Below are 16,756 nucleotides of genomic sequence, written 5' to 3' on the forward strand. Positions count from 1 at the left end.
ATCCTTTTCTTTGGAAGCTCATGGGAGGGTTTGTAAGTAAAGTTTTCTTGGCATATTTATTTTTTCAAAGAAGCAAATCCAGACCATACAATTCTTTAACTCTCTGGCTCTCTACTAATCAGTGCCCCTAAAGTGCTAGCCCAAAGCAGAAAGGATTTATTTTACCCAGCATGAGAGAGAGAAACATGCAGATTCACCAACCAAACCCCTTCCCCGCGGAACCTTCCTTTCTGCTGGTCTGGGCTTTTTCCCAGGCTGAATGAACAATCTGCCCTCAGCTCGCACTCTCCCACCTTCAGGGTGACATGCCAGGTCCCCACAAGAAAATGAGCATGAAGAGGATAGACATCTCAACTGAAGAAATCTCTTCTTTATCTTTGCCTATTTCCTCCCACAAGGAAAAGTGGCAGTGTTTTTTTTTTTTTCTTACATTACATATAGCTCTTTCTTTTTGTAATCTTAGCACCTGCACAGCAGAGATCTTTACAATTCATTGTGTTCATGTTCCCTCCTCTACCCCCTTAATGCAGCCCCTGAAGCCTACCAAGCAACACCTTCACAGCTCGAGAGAAAGGTGTGACCCTTCTTTTATGACGGATTATAGAAATAACAAACATGCCCAACAGTTTTATACAGTTGCTAGAATGGTTTAGTTTTCCAACAAATGAAGAATTTTCTCCTTTCTTTGAATATTAATTACATTTTACAAATTTTTTTTAGCTTTTTGTATTTGTTTTTGTTTTGTTTTGTGGGTGGTGATTTTTTGTTTGTTTAGGTTTTGTTTTGTTCTGTTGTTTTTATACAGCAAAAGGATCAGTCCCTGGCAAGAAGTCCCTAGGGTTAACAGAGTTTGGCTGTCATTTGGTCCGATTGTTTAAGGATCTCAGTATTGTAGAGATCCAGTGCATGGTTCACACGAATGATCTCACTGTTGGTCAGTTTCAGGCGATGCTTCAGCATACAGGAGAACAAATCCAATTGGGGTTTCCCTGGGGCCACGGGGGGCGCCAGTCTATTAATTCGGTCCCGGATATCTAGCAGCAGCAGCATCACAGAGGATGAGGAGTAGAACTGCCCACCTTGTGTGTAGGATTGGTTGACCTGTTGCACTGCACTGCGAAGGAGGTCGGCATTAAACCGTAGGCTGTAGCCAAACACCTGCACGTCAGAGATTTTGATGTAGAACTGCCTCTTGGAGGGGTCAGACAGGTCCACTGGTCCCTGTCCAGTCTCATTGCGCAGTAGGGAAGGCAGCCGGGTCCGGCTGCGTAGGTAGATATGAACAGTCTCGAAAAATGTTTTCCACCGGTTGCCCAGCAACAGAGTCCAGTTGTAGCACTGACCATTCTGGAGACGAATTTTCTCCCAGCGTGGGTACCCAAATTCCCCAAAGGGCATGTTCCAGCCTTCAGAGTGACTCCCACTGAAGGGGTTGACATAGACAAAGAACATGGGGTCCAGACTGCTATTACGCATCTGACAGATACGCATGGAGATACCAATAACCATATGGATGAAGTCCATGCGATTTCTGTTGCTCTTGAGGGTAAGGGACATCCGCTTACGCCACCGGGGGTCAAAGAAGGTGTCGAGGCGGATCTCATTGCTGATGAAGGTGGTGTGGACATAAAGACGCGAGTCCATCTTCTGCAGCAGATACTTTAGCTCAAGATCCTGGAAATCCAGGTCTGTCTCGAAGCTGATAAACTGCTCGCTGCGCTCTGAATCCACATTCTGGGGCTCACAGCGACCCCTATAGAGCTTGTAGCCTTTGTTGCAGGAGCCACAGAGTGAGATGTTGGCCAGGCTACACATGGCACAGCTATTGTTGCCCCCAATGATGCAGGGGATGGGCCTCTGGCATAGGCTGGTACTACCATGGCATACACAACTTCGCTGACTTTCCAAAAAGGTCCCCCAGAACCCATTCTCATTGCAGTAAAGCAGGGACTGGACCCTAGTAAGCCACTGCTGTATAGTCCTGCCGAGAGAGGAAAAAAAAGAAAGAAAATCAGCCACCTTTCAATAAATTGTGGGGGGTCAGGATGGGAGTAGCATCTAACCTGGAAAATAAATCCAGGACCATGTGCAAGACTACTATTGAAACCTTGACACTCAATTTCCTGTTTCTTTAAGGAAATTAACCTGGTCAGAGCTTCCAGGGACTATAGACTATGAAATGACAGAAATGTGTGAGGCTTGAAAACATAAAATGTTATTAACAGAGAACATTGGTCCTAGAAAGGATATTAGAAATAATTGACTCCCATTTTAGATGCAGAAAGAGAAAAAAGAAAAAGGAGAACAAGAGAGTGAGAGAGCAAGAACAAAAGCGAGAGAGAGAGAGAGAGAGAGAGAGAGAGAGAGAGAGAGAGAGAGAGAGAGAGAGAGAGAGAAGAACCAAGAGGCTTCAGGGGAAAGAGGACTGGATTTGAAGTTAAGGGACCTGTCTGGGTTTGAATCCCAGTCCTACCATTTAATGGATGTGCAACTCTGGGTGAATTACTTTCCATCTCATAGTACAGTATCCCTCTCCTACCCCTACCTCCACAAAATTATTGTTTATTTCGAAAAATCTATTGGGTTAAGAGAACCCAAAGGGTCCTTTTCAGCCTTAAATCCTTTGACCTAAAGAGAGTGAAGTGGTTTGTTCAAGGTCCTATCCATACCTTTTAAGAATCAACCAAGTAAAGCTTCCACAAAAATCATCCTTGTTCATAACACACACACACACACACACACACACACACACACACACACGCTGAAGTAGTATTTCACTTCTGAGAACTATCTTATTACATCCCTTGTACCTCTCTTACATATTTATCTTTTAGTGGGGCAGCTAGGTGGTGCAGTGGATAAAGCACTGGCTTTGGATTCATGAGGACCTGAGTTCAAATTTGAATTCACACACTTGACACTTTACTAGCTGTGTGACCCTGGGCAAGTCATTTAACCCTCATTACCCCACCCCACCCCCAAAAGAAAGAAAGAAAAAAAAGATTTATAACATATCTATATTGTATTTTGTATTATAGGTTGATATTTATTAAACTCCAATTTGTGTTAAATAAACACACAATTTAATTATAGTTATGAGTTATAAATAAGCTAGATTTGAAGTTCCCTGAAAGCAGAGACTGTGTTTTCTTTCTATTTATCTCTGCCATTTTTTTTTTTTTTTTTAGTGAGGCAGTTGGGGTTAAGTGACTTGGCCAGGGTCACACAGCTAGTAAGTGTTAAGTGTCTGAGGTCAGATTTGAACTCAGGTCCTCCTGACTCCAGGGCTGGTGCTCTATCTACTGTGCCACCTAGCTGCCCCCTCTGCCTTTCTTTACATACCCACCACAGTGTTTCATACACAGTAACTGTTCAATATATATTTTAGTTGAATTGAATATTAGGATTATTGTCATCTTTGCCATTTGGCCATAGTAAACATAACCAGGAAGTTGCTTCTATCTGCTTTTTTTTTTTTTTTTTGCAGGCAATGGGGGTTAAGTGACTTGCCCAGGGTCACACAGCTAGTAAGTGTCAAGTGTCTGAGGCCGGATTTGAACTCAGGTACTCCTGAATCCAGGGCCGGCGCTTTAACCACTGTGCCATCTAGCTGCCCCCTATCTGCTTTTAAAATTAGCTTAAGTTTCTCCCTTCCCTGACTCCTAGAACCTGGGATTTGTGAAGGCAATCCTATCAAAGCAAGCAGGATAGAAGAGAAACCATATTCAGGGAAACAGGCAGAATAATAAGCAGCTATACAGTGGGGACCTTAAAATCGGCATCCTTTGCTAAGTACAAGATATGAGTCCACTATTTTTTTAACTGAAGCAACCTCTCCACTAAGTGGCCATGCTGAGTGAAGAATGGAACTATCCCTAGATTAGGAGACAGGAGACTTGGGTTTCAGCCAATGCATTGATGAGCTTTCTGAACTTTGGTAGGTTTCTCTCACTTTCTGGGCCTGTTTCGGGTAGCTATAAAATTAGGACTACAAAGAAAGAAGAAAAGAAAGGAAGGAAGGAAAGATGAAAAAAAGGAAGAGAAGGAAGAATAAGAAAGAAAGAAGAAAAAGGAAATGAGAAAGAGAGAAGGAAGGAGGGGAGGGAGGGAAGGAGGCAGGGAGGGAAGGAGGAAGGAAAGAAGACTGTAGGTATTAGAGTCAGTAGACCTGGTTTCAGGTTCTGATCTTGCCACTTACTAGCTACATGATGTGGAAAATGTTATGTAACTTTCTTGAGCCTTAATTTTCTTATCTGTGAAATGCAGATAAAAATGCTTATATTGCATACCTTACATGATTATTAGGGAGAAACTAATAAGATGATGGATGTAAAGCACTCTGTGATCCCCAAACACTACTTAAATATGAGCTTTTAGATTTGTATGACTTCTATGATCCCTTCAAACTCTGGCAATTCTGTGACCCCCTTCATACCACTGAATGAAAATCCCCACATAGACTCTCTTTTAAATGGACCACACGTGGCTTTCACCCCCTCTTAAAGCTCTCAGCACAATTGTTCATTTAGAGGGTGCCTTTTCCAATCAACAAATATTCCACTGCCCTGATAGCGCCCCCTTTCTCATTGCCAATCATTGGAACTCTTTGTAAAACCTGAGGCCCCTACCCCCACCCTCAGAATAGATACTTCATTGTGACAAATTCTCAGACTCCTCCGAGCAGTTCAGAGCTGTGCACAAAATTTAAAAAAAAAAAAGAAAAAAACAAAATAAAGGCCCTGGGAATATAGCAGCAGCAGACGTGGCTAATAGCAAATTAGGATTCAGACCCTGTAGAACAGGAGGGGCGATTATGGACAGAGGCTCTCTGAGTTGGATTAGTGAAATTCATGGCACCTGCATAGGCTGACCTCAGAATAATCATTAGGCTGTGAGCTGTATCAAAGAGCACATTAATGATACAGCAATGAAGAACAGCAAGGGGGCTTAGAAATGGGACAATGTGTAGGGATGGGGGGGGTAGTACTGCTGGAGGCAAAGGGAAACAGGAAAACATGGAGGAAAGAGAAAGAAAATGGAGGAAAAGGATGGCAAAAAAGGAAGAGTGAGATGAGAGAAGAAAATGGAAGAGGTGATAAGAGACAGAGGAAGAAGAAAAAAAAAGTAATATAACCTAGAAAAAAAAGCAGAAAAATACCATGAGGGTGGAAAGGGGAAAAACTAGGTGATCTTTGGGGTCCCTTCCAACTCTGAAATTCTATGATTCTGTGATACATAAATTGAAAAGTGACATTGTAATATGATCATTAGCTCATAGGATTTGAAACTGGAAGAGATATGTTTTCTAACTCCCTCATTTTAGAGATGAGGTCACAGAAAAAAATGGGAGATGACTTCTGCAAGGTTACATACATAACTTATAAGTAGCAAAGCTGGGATTCAAATTCAGGTCTTCTGACTCTAAATCCTCTGGAACAAGGGGAGGGGAGAAGATATGGATGAGGAAATCTAGTAAATCCATGATTAACCTCAAGTGAGAGAACAAAAGTCCTTTACAAAGCTGTCAAATTAGTGCATCTTAAAGCAATGTAGCCTGAACCAGATTAAAATGCTTAGCAAAGTGTTTAACAAAATAAATAAAAATGCAACACAACATAGATAAAGTAAACTTGTGGTTTTCTTGGTCAGTATGAAGCCCACTAAAATCTGTTTCTATTTGAGTTTGACTCTACTGCCTTAGAACATAAAATTGGGAATGTAAATTAGCAGAGCTTTGAAGGCTCTTGTGGCTAATTTAACCCAACCTCCCCCCACCCCTAACCCCCACACAGCTTCTTAAATATGAGGAAACAGGATTAGAAGTGATTTGCTCCAATTAAAAGAGAAGAGTTTTTCCATGGCCATAGCTAGCTCTCAGATCTCCTGACTCTCAGGCCTATATTCTTTTTCTGCCTTGGATTTTGAAGATTAAGAGATAAAGGTCACATTAAGGATTTAAAATTATTTACTTATTTTAAATCTACTTCTAGGGAATAACTTGGATTTGGTATACATTCATCTCAACCTCCCACACCTATATCCCACTCAGGGCCGTGACCACTAATTTCAACAAGATGCCTTTAGTTACAGTCAGCATGATAAAGTTAGAGTCTTAAAATGTTAAAGCCCTTTTAGATAACCCTTTTAAATAGCCCTTTTAACTTGGAAAAAAAAGGGGGGCCTTGCTACATAGAATGTTAAAACTGAAACAATCTTCAAACAATATAGCAGAACTAGCAGGCGCCTTAGAACATAGACCATCTAATAAGAACTTATACCTTAGAACACAAAATGTTAGAACATAAAATACTAGATAAGTATATTGGGACCATAGAATATAATATATCTGGAACACATGTCCTAAGGTCCCTTAAGACAAAGAACATGGGAGTTTAGCACCCTAAGGGACTGTAAACTGCTTAGACATGGAATGTTCAAACTCTATATGAACTTAGGACAAAGACTATTAGGTCAAATAGGACTTTAGAGATGATCTCTTTTGCAGATGAAGAAACTGAGGGTCATATTTCAGAACTGACTTGTGTAAGGTCACATAGCTTTTAACAGCAACAGAAGTAGAATCTGTCTTAACTGGAATGAGAACCCTTCCTAAGGCAGGGAAATGGAGAAATACTATCAATATCAAGGGGTAAATTGAAACAGTTTTTAGGTTCACTTTCAGTGAACCAAAAAATGCAATTCACCAAGAAATCTCATATAGGTTTAAACATCTGATTAACCAAAGTGTTGTAAGAAGAGTAGTCCAGCAGTGTGGAAAGGGGGTAGAGGATGGATGAAAGAATGGAAGAGGCCATCAGTTGGGAGTACAGGAAAGGAAGAGTAAAATTGGAAAAAAAAAATGGAAAAAACACTGAAAGTTTGAGAGTGTGAAGGGACCATTACACAGTGCTTGCTGTTCCAGACCTGCCAGGTTCTCTCTCCCCCATTCATAGATAATTGGAGCTAGCCGCAAGTAGAGAGGCGAGGCTAGGGAGCATGGGAAGGAGGGACTGAATTCTATAAATAACCGCTCCCAGGCTAGCAAGTGACAGGCTGCCTCAGCCCTGGGAACAGGAGAGGCCTGCTTAATAGGACAGCACTACTGGAAAGGGTCTGAGAAAGGGCTGACACAGCCCTACTGCAAGGCATTTGGCTTAAGGCAAGGAACGTTTTTGAAGATGCGTTTTTTCCCTCCCTGGAGACCTAACGTGCCTTCCATTTTTGGCAAACTCTTAACTCCAGTACAACCAAATAACTTAGCTTTCTTTACCCCTAGATTTCAATACGTATTGACTAGAAAGAGGGACATGATGTACTAAGGGGAAGGAAAGAGGAAGGGAGGGAGAGAATCTCTCTGTTCCTTTCTAAATCTGTGCTGCTCACCCCACCCCACCCCCACTCTCTACACCACCATCTTCCCCGCCCCCCCCCCCCACTCCCTTTCAATTCTTGATCAGAAAGCATGCTCTGGTAGAAGTTCAGCTCCTCCATGAAAATGGCATGATTGCCTACTTTCTAAACTCTTTAACCCTATTCAAGCAACAAAATAAACAGACAAATAAATGATTGAATAAATAAGTAACAAAATGATGAACAAAATACAATAGAAATCATAAAATGTCTTGAGCTGGAGGAAACCTTAGAACATAGAATATTAGAACACAGAACATAGAATACTGGATTTAGAAAGGACTTTATAACATAGACTGTCAGAGATGACAGAATCTTTAGGATACAGATAGTGAACAAGCATTTATTAAGCACTTACTAGGTTCTAGGCATTCTGCTAAGCATTGGGGATGCCAGGAAATGCATAAATGTTAAAACAGTAGAGCTGGCTTACTAGATCCTAGAATCATAGATCCAGAACTCAGAGACTGGGTGATCTACTTCAACACCTTCGTTTTTAGAGGAAGATGAGGCACAGATAGGTAACTCTGGGTTTACATAGAGTTAAGACTGGAACCAGTCATTCTGCATCACATTCTAGGACTCTTTCCATTCCCTTCAGTTGCCCATAGAATCCCAACTGAGGGTGTAGAGGGCTTAGGGGGAATCAGTTGGAATTCATACCCCCCTCTCCAGAGCTGGCCAAGGACCTGAGTGACAGTTTCTCTTTCAGAAGACAGAGGCTCAGCCCCAGGGTGCCATTGCCTGAGCACAACCCACTCCCCCCAACCTTCAGAACCACCCACTCCACTCCAGCAGTCCAGCCTGAGAGCCCTAATTCACACCAAACACCCTGCTGATTTTAATTGGCGGCTTTGCCTATGAAAGTACAGAACAGAGCTGGTGGCATTTTGGGGAAGATCATACAAATATACAGCCAGAGAGTCAGGGTTGGGTGAATAGGAAAGGAGATAGAGACAAAACAGAAAACAAATCCATAACTCCCATTTGTTAACTGGGTGTGGATTTTAAAAGTAGAAAGGATGGAGAGTTTAAAACTGAAGCCCTTGTTCTGAATTATTCCTATATTTATCTTCTGGCTCCTTTGTTGGCATTTCTTTGACACTATAATGAGAGCCTGATTAATTCCCTGAAACTCTATAAAATGGTTACTCCTTAGAGTATAGGGCAGGATGGAAGACAAATGGTAATTTTTAGCTTTTGGATGATACACAGAATTCTATTTTACATTATTTATTTATTTGTTTGTTTTGGAGATACACTGGTAAAAGATGAATAAGCCAAGGTCTGCAAAATATTTTGAGCTCGACTAAAAGGAGTCTTGGATTATGGATGTGGCATTATGAATCATAGCTGGACATTAGACTCACTCTTTGCTCATTATTATGCTTCACAGCAAATATTTCATGCCTTTAATTGTCCATCTTTAGAAGACAGTCACTCTCTACAGTCACTTTACTTTGTGACCTTGGGTGAATCACTTCCCTTCTTTGGACCCAAGTTTTCTCATCTGTAAAATAATGTGCTTAGACTAGATCACAGAATGTTAGAACTCAAGGGGGACCCTGGAGGTCCTTTTTCCTTACTCTCTTTTATACTTTGGAAAGGACTGTGAATTATAGAAGAAAGGCTACTGCACTTTAAATCAGAAGATCCATGTTGGAGTCTTGACTTAAGCCCTTATTAGCTTGGGGACCCATTTTTCTGAGCCACAATTCCTTCATTGGGAAAATGGAAATGCATGCTTAGATTATGTACCTGACCAGGGCAATTGAAAGGAAAGTTCTGTGGGAATGTGGAAGAAGGAAGAAGGAAGAAGGAAGAAGAAGGAAGAAGAAGGAAGAAGAAGGAAGAAGAAGGAAGAAGAAGGAAGAAGAAGAAGAAGAAGAAGAAGAAGAAGAAGAAGAAGAAGGAGAAGAAGAAGAAGAAGAAGAAGAAGAAGAAGAAGAAGAAGAAGAAGAAGAAGAAGAAGAAGAACCTAAGGCTAATAACAGAGAAAGTTGGTTTGCAGAGCAGGTTGGGGACAGACTTAAACTAGGATGTTGTGTGTCTGAGGCAAACAGCAAAATATCTGCCCTCAAATCAAAAATTTTAAAGACAAATTCTATTATGAAAGATGGAGGGAGCTGGGATACACAATCTACTAGAAGAAAGACTCTAGGATACATAGAAATTGCTGTTGAGGAAGTCACCAAATTGGGGAGGAGCCAGGCAGGCTTGGATATAGGAGTAGGAATTTGAAGGAGCCAAGGCAGGTAAGGAGATATAACTTCATGGGTTTTAACTACTTATTCTTGCTAACCAGGTGTTGAGCTCAGTTGTATCTTTACTACTGAAGATTATTATTATTGTCAATGCTTTCTAAATTCCAATGCCTTGGGTGAAACTACCCACCGCTCTACTCTAGTTAAGGCTCTGCTAGAACTAGATCCCATGCTGTCTGATTTCCAATCTACTGCTTAGCCTTTGTTGTTGTTGTTTTCCAGTTGCTTTCAGTCATCTCTGACTCTTCTTGACCCTATTTGGAATTTTCTTGGCAAAAATATTGGAGTGGCTTATCATTTCCTTCCTCAGCTGACTTTACAGATGAGGAAACTGAGGCAAAAAGGGTTAAGTGATTTGCCTAGGGTCACAAAGCTAGTAAGTATCTGAGGCTGGATTTGAACTCAGGAAGATGAGTGTTCCTGACTACAAATCTAGTACTCTATTCACTGTACCACCTAAAAAGAAAAGGTGCTTATCTTACCCCACCTTGCGAGGAGTCCTTCCATTTCTGAGACTGGAAAGAGAACTGGATTTGGGGTCAGAATTGCTGGGTTTGAATACTAGCTCTGCTGTCAGAGAGATCACCTGTGCAACTTTAGTCAAGTTAATTCAATTCTCTGGGCCTCAACAACCTTATCTGTAAAATGGCTTTTACTACCTTTTTAGCTCTAAATCTTCTGATCCTAATGTTTTCTCTACAATTGCATATTCCCATGGTTCCCTCACAAAGATAAATTCTAAACTGCAAGTTACACTATTAGCAAAATGCAAAGGTCATAAAAAAGAATAGTTGGTAGTGTTAGGAATTTCTGGGAGACAACTTCAGACAGTGCTCCTCACAGCTGAGGAGGGGAAGAAAAAGCAGGAAGGAAAAAGAAGAAAAGGACAGGAAAGAGGCACAAAGTTGCACAGAGAGGAGAACCAAGGACATCAAACCAGAGAACAGCTAAACAACTACAGGCAAGAGTTTCCTTCTCCCTGGATGAAAAGTTGTATGTGTTTCTTTAAAATCAGGAAGTCAAGGCCTTAATTGAGGAGAAAGATGGGACTGATTCACACAATTATTCCGGCTTGTGCCTGGGAGAGGCTGCTGACGTAGTTTATCAGCTGCAGCTCCAGGCTCACGTTCTATCCGGTAGTTCCACTCAGGGTCTGAACTTGATAGAGACAAGAGACAGAGTCAAAAGCCTCTCATGGATGGGGCTGAAGGGCAGGAAGAGGTAGAGAGCTCCTGGGGCTGGCATTTTCAAAGTGGCTGCTCTCCCTGAGTGGCAGCAATCAGACAGGAGAATGGGAGCTGCCCAGCTGAGAGGCCATAAATGAGCAGTGGGATTAGCTGACTTCATTGCATTTAACCCTGAAAAACCCTGGTGAACTCATCTGGGATGGGAGGGAAGATATACCACCTGTTGGTAAAGGTGTTTAAAGAGGAGGCCCAGGCCAGCCAGGTCCTCATTCCTCTCTAGGCTGTACTCCGAACTCTCCTGGCCTTTCTCTACAAGGCTCCAGAAACTTCCTTATCCTTCATACCTTCCACCCCTGTGGCCTCTCACTCTGATTGGTTGGTTCCTTCCATAACCTCCATTTTAAGGAGGAGGCTCAGGCCAGCTGTGTCTTTGTTCCTCTCCCAGCTACAATCTTGACTTTTGTGGACTTTCTGACCAATGCCCCCTTCACCTCTTCTCTCCCTTCCCCTACCAAATTCCCTACAACTTTTCATCTCCTTTTTACATGTTGTCTTCCTCCATTTGAGTGGAGGGGTAGGGACTATCTTTCTGCTTCTAATTGTAATGTCCAAGGCTTAACACAATACCTACAATGTAGTAAGTATTTAATAAATGCTTCTTGACTTGACTTGACATAGGGACTGCAATCCAACTCATGATGCAAAAGAAGTTGTGCTTGATCATTTGGCATATCTATGCTTTCCAGAACTTTCTGCATCATTAAGGAAAGAGAGCCTTACCTGGATTTGAAAGACTCCAGAATCATATGAAATCAGCACCAAAATAGGCCTTAGAACATAGGATATTAAAGCTGGATGTAACAAAACATACTTTCCAGTCCAAATTGCATGTTTTATATCTGAGAAAACTGAGATCCAGAGAGGAAAGTAGCTTGCCCAAGGGAAGGTGTTAAACCTCTCTTTTGAATAGCTGCAATTTATCACAGGACCTGGGTTATTTCAGTGAGAGTAGAACTAAATTTGCATTTTACATGGTTAAACTAAAAATTGGAAAGTAAATAAAATCCTCTATATCCTACCTTCAGCTCACCTATACTATCCCCTTACTTCTCATTCTCTAAGCAAAGTCCCCAGACCACACAATCCTAATTTGGACTCTAGTACTCAAAGTTGGGTGTTGTTCATACCATTTATTTTATGCTTCAGATGTATTGTGGTTTTGTTTGAGGTCTGTTAGCCATGTTTCTTCAGTCAGACTATATTTTCTGTAAAGTCTAAAATTTACTAATGAATTATGTGACCTTCAATTTTTATCTTGTCACCTCCCTGAGCCTCCTATGTTAAACGAGTTGGTTAGGTAAGATTGCTAAAGAGACCCTCCAGATCTCAAAGTTGATGTTCTATGTTCTAACATTCTAAGATCCCTTCCATATTCTAAGTTCCAACACTGGCATTCTAGGTTTTAAAGTGAATTCCAACTCAAATACTCTATGTTCAATAATTTCATGTGCAAATGTCTCTTCCAACTCAGACTATGTTCTGATTCATCTTTCAATTACAACATTCAATTCTGTATGTTGTAAAATTCTGTATCATGAAGTCTCTGAGCGTTAATATTCTGATTCTCTGATTGCTTTTGTATTCCGAATCCCATTCTAGAACCCAGGCAATAATTATTGAGAACCTTCCAAATTTTCCATGTATTTTCCACATAAACCCCCTTAATGAATAAAAAAAATCAATTGTTGTTTTGGGACTAAGGCTTTTAGGTTTCCTTTGGTTGTTAAATTTGAAATGAAGCAAAGAAAGTCTGAGAAATAAGGGAGCATTCAAGATATAAACCCTCATTTCAGAAAAAGGATTCCTTGAGGATATATGCTACAGAAGCCCTGGTAGGACTGGACTCCTGTGTTTTCTCAGTGTTGGGCTACACTGCTCTCAGAGAAAACATTTAATGAAAATGACAGAGCAATCATCCAGTAGCTATGAGAAAAGAGACTTGAAAAGGGAATAAAGGAATATCAGAGGTGGGAGTTGGAGGAGAGGGCAAGAAGCCGAGGAAAGACAAAGGCAATATCATAGGCAAAAGGAAAGGAAAAGAGTTTCACTTTGGAAAGGAGCTCTTGAGGTTTTTGAAAAGTAATACAGATTCCTTCCATTCATTCATACAAGCCATAGGGAGATAAAAGATAGATTTTCAACTGAAATGCTAACTTCTGTGATGGGAAACCTTGATGAATACAAAACATATTCTGTACAGAATTGTAACCCTGTTAGAAAGGACATCGACAGGCTGGAGGGTGATGAGAGGAGGGAAAAGAGGAGGGCATCTAAAACTGTACCATATGAGGATCAATGGAAGGGACAAGGGACATTTAGCCTGGAGAAGAGAAGGAAATAACTGTCTTCAAGGATCTGAAGGACTGTCTGTCATATGGAAGAGGGAGTGGCAGTATTCTGCTCAGTGCCAGAGGGCAGAACAAAGAGCAGTTGGTAAAAGTCACAGAAGAGCAGGAAAACAAACAACAACAAAAACCTTCCTAATAATCACAACTTTCTCAGAGTGAAGGGGAATTCCTTGGAAGGTAGTGCAGATCCTGCCCTATCTGATTTGGTAGATTTTTTTTTTCTTTGAAAGTTACTGTGGCCACATATATCCATCATTTATAACCACCCTGCTGATATTTGCCTCCGAACTTAATAGCAACCAAAACTTATATGGGGTCTTAACGTTTCCAAAGGGCTTCACAGTCATTATTTCATGTGACCCCCAAATAACTCTGTGAAGTAAATGCTACAAAGAGTATTATCTTCATTTACAGAAGAAGAAACAGATTCAGAAAGGATATGTGACTTTTCCAGGGACACATAGCTAATGTGTCTGAGGACCTAAAGGACTTCCTGATTCCAAATTCAGTGCTCTGTCAACTAGACAACATTGTCTCCCTTAAAATGGCCAGGTTAGTTCTCACATCACAGAAGTCCATCATTGCTCCTATATATGAAACCTTTCCAACTTCATAGAATCTATAAGACTTGGTGCCCTAACGACATAGGCTTAGAGAACCCAGGGCCATTTACCAAGACATGATGTAGCATCAGAGGAGGATTTTATTGTATAACATATTTACAATAGTGGTTATTGTATAATTATAGTTAAATAATGTAGCTATAATTAAAAGTAATGCAATTGCACAATAATTATCATGTATAATATTTTTATGTATAATTTATTTAATTTGACATTATTATATAATAATATTTATCATTTTTAAGTTTAGTTGTTTTTTAGTAACGTCTGACTCTTCATAACTCCATCTGGGGCTTTCTTGGCAGAGATACTGGAGTAGATTGCCATTTCCTTCTCCAGCTCAATTTACAGATGAGGAAACAAACAAACAGGGTTGAGTGACTTGCCTAGGGTCACACAGCTAAGAAGTGTCTGAGGCCAGATTTGAACTCATGAAGATTAGTCTTTCAGAGTCCAGGCCTGGCACTCTATTCACTGTGTTACCTAGCTGCCCTCAGAAAGTCATTAGTGACTGAGAAAAATCAAAGAAGGCTCCATAGAGGAAAAATGATACTGGAATGGTTTGAAATTTCCTCTCCAGCTTATTTTGCTGATGAGGAAACTGAAGGTAACAAGGTTAAGTGACTTGTCCAGGGTGAAACAGCTAATAAGTATCTGAGGCCAGATTTGAACTCAGGAAGATGAGTCTTTCTTTGTTTTGTTTTTTTGTTTTGTTTTTTGCAGGGCAGTGAGGGATAAGTGACTTGTCCGGGGTCACACAGTTAGTGTCAAGTGTCTGAGGCTGGAAATGAACTCAGGTCCTTCTGAATCCAAGGCCAGTGCTTTATCTACTGCACCACCTAGCTGCCCCCAGATGAGTCTTTCTTACTCTGGGCCCAGCACTACTGTGCCACCTAGCTTCCCCATTTATTGTTATTATTTATAATAACAACAACTATTATTATTATTATTAATTAATTCACTCACAGGGCCAAGTTAGCAAAAGCAAGTGGAAGTCTTACAGAAGTGAATTGCCCAGGTCACAAAAAGTAAATGAGTGGTAGTCAGGATTTAAAACCTGGTCTCCTGGCTCTTAGCATATTTTCCACTAGGAAAATGTCATCTGTCCTAATTTTAATAATTTAATCCCTTCTACATGACAGGTACTATGCTAAGTCCTGGTAATAAAAAGATAAAAGCAAAATAATGCCTGACATCAAGGATATTACATTCTATCAAAGGAAACATTAAGTAAATACAAAATGAATACAAATTGAGTTTCTGGGGTGGGGGTGGAAGTTGGGGCCCTGTGGCATTATCCCCTGGGGACCTTATTAAGGCTCACAGTAATAGCACCTGAGCTGATCCTTGAAGGAAGCTAGGTGGTTTGAGGCAAAAGAGACACTCCCTGAAAAAGCAGATAGAATGTGTAGAATGGCATTAAACAAAAGTAGGACAATTTGTATGAACATAGAACATGGAAAGGAGACTAATGTATAATAAACCTGGAAAGGTAGGCTGGGGCCACATTGGGAAGATCTTTAAAAGCCAAATAAAGTAAAGGTCTTTCATGTCTCTGCCCCTTTGCTTAAACCACTCCGTTCCATTCCCGGAATGGGCTCTCCACCCTATTTATATCTGCTGAAGTTATTCCATAGATTAACTTTCAAGACCCAATTCAGATGATACTTCCCATGCAACCTGTGACTCAGTGGATAGAGCACTGGCCCTGGAGTCAGGAGGACCTGAATTCAAATCTGACCTCAGACATTTGACACTTACTAGCCATGTGACCTTGGGCAAGTCACTTAATCCCAATTGCCTCAAATATCTGTGGCTATCTCTAGTTGTCTTGCTGAAAATCTTGCCACTGGACCCAGATGGCTCTGGAGTACAGAGTGAGGCTGATGACTTTGCACAGCCCACCCTCACTGAAATCCAATTCACTGCAAGTCATGACATCACCTTCTGATGTAATGGTCCTATTTAAGGATGAAGGACAAACAACAATATATATATATATATATATACATACACACACACATACACACATATATGTATATATACACATACACACATGTACATACATACATGGATAGGCTTATATGTGTGTATATGTATGTAAAATGAAAAATACATATGCATATATGTATATATATATGTGTGTGTGTATATATGCATATATATACACACACACACATATATACATATATATACATATATATACATATATATACATATATATATATATATATATATATATATATATGTTCCTGTTTTACTTACATTAGTCAAGTGAATCAATTGACCCACTTGGTATAAATGCAGAATGACAAATAGAAGTCGAAATGGAAATATGCCTAACAAAATGTTGGCTCATCACTAAAAAAAATACCTCAGTTCTCTGCCCCTAAGACTAGGTACTTCTGGGTGAATGTGGCTTCCTGCCTCACTGGCATGTTTTTATCCATAAATAGAAAAGGGATGCTAAGAACCCCCCATTAGCCAAGAGTTTTGATGCCATATGCTTGGAGGAGTGATGTGTAGGCTTATGTAACTGATGGAGTGTACACCAGAACTTGATGTTATTCATCTGAAGTACAAAATATAGTTAAGGGGAGCATTTAATACATACTGAGGGTTAATTATAGGTCATAGTCATCTAGATTCTTTAGTTTGAGGGCCAGGGCCAGCTGAATCTACTATGGTAGGGAGGTGGGCAGACTACAGAGGACTTATGAAGGGCCTTAACAAAAGAGTTCTGCCCATCAAGAACCGATAAAAGGGCCAATGTGATACAGTAGAAGGAATTCTGGGCTTATAGTCAGGAGACCAGGGTTCATATCCCAGATTGAACTTCTACTTGCTGTATGACTCTGGGATAA

At 40.6% G+C, this 16,756-nt stretch overlaps 1 protein-coding gene across 2 annotated transcripts in view; it reads right to left on the reverse strand.

Annotated features, from left to right (window-relative positions):
- Positions 1-344: 344 nt before the first annotated feature.
- The window catches only part of BRINP1 (BMP/retinoic acid inducible neural specific 1), a 181,837-nt gene continuing 165,425 nt past the window's right edge, over positions 345-16,756 (reverse strand). For both annotated transcript variants that reach the window (XM_043984251.1, XM_043984250.1), the window contains one exon: positions 345-1,981. In XM_043984251.1, the coding sequence (XP_043840186.1) occupies positions 841-1,981 (1,141 nt within the window). In that variant the 3' untranslated portion in view covers positions 345-840. The remainder of the gene's footprint in view (positions 1,982-16,756) is intronic.

The sequence above is a fragment of the Dromiciops gliroides genome, chromosome 2 (assembly GCF_019393635.1).
Source record: "Dromiciops gliroides isolate mDroGli1 chromosome 2, mDroGli1.pri, whole genome shotgun sequence".
NCBI lineage: Eukaryota > Metazoa > Chordata > Mammalia > Microbiotheria > Microbiotheriidae > Dromiciops > Dromiciops gliroides.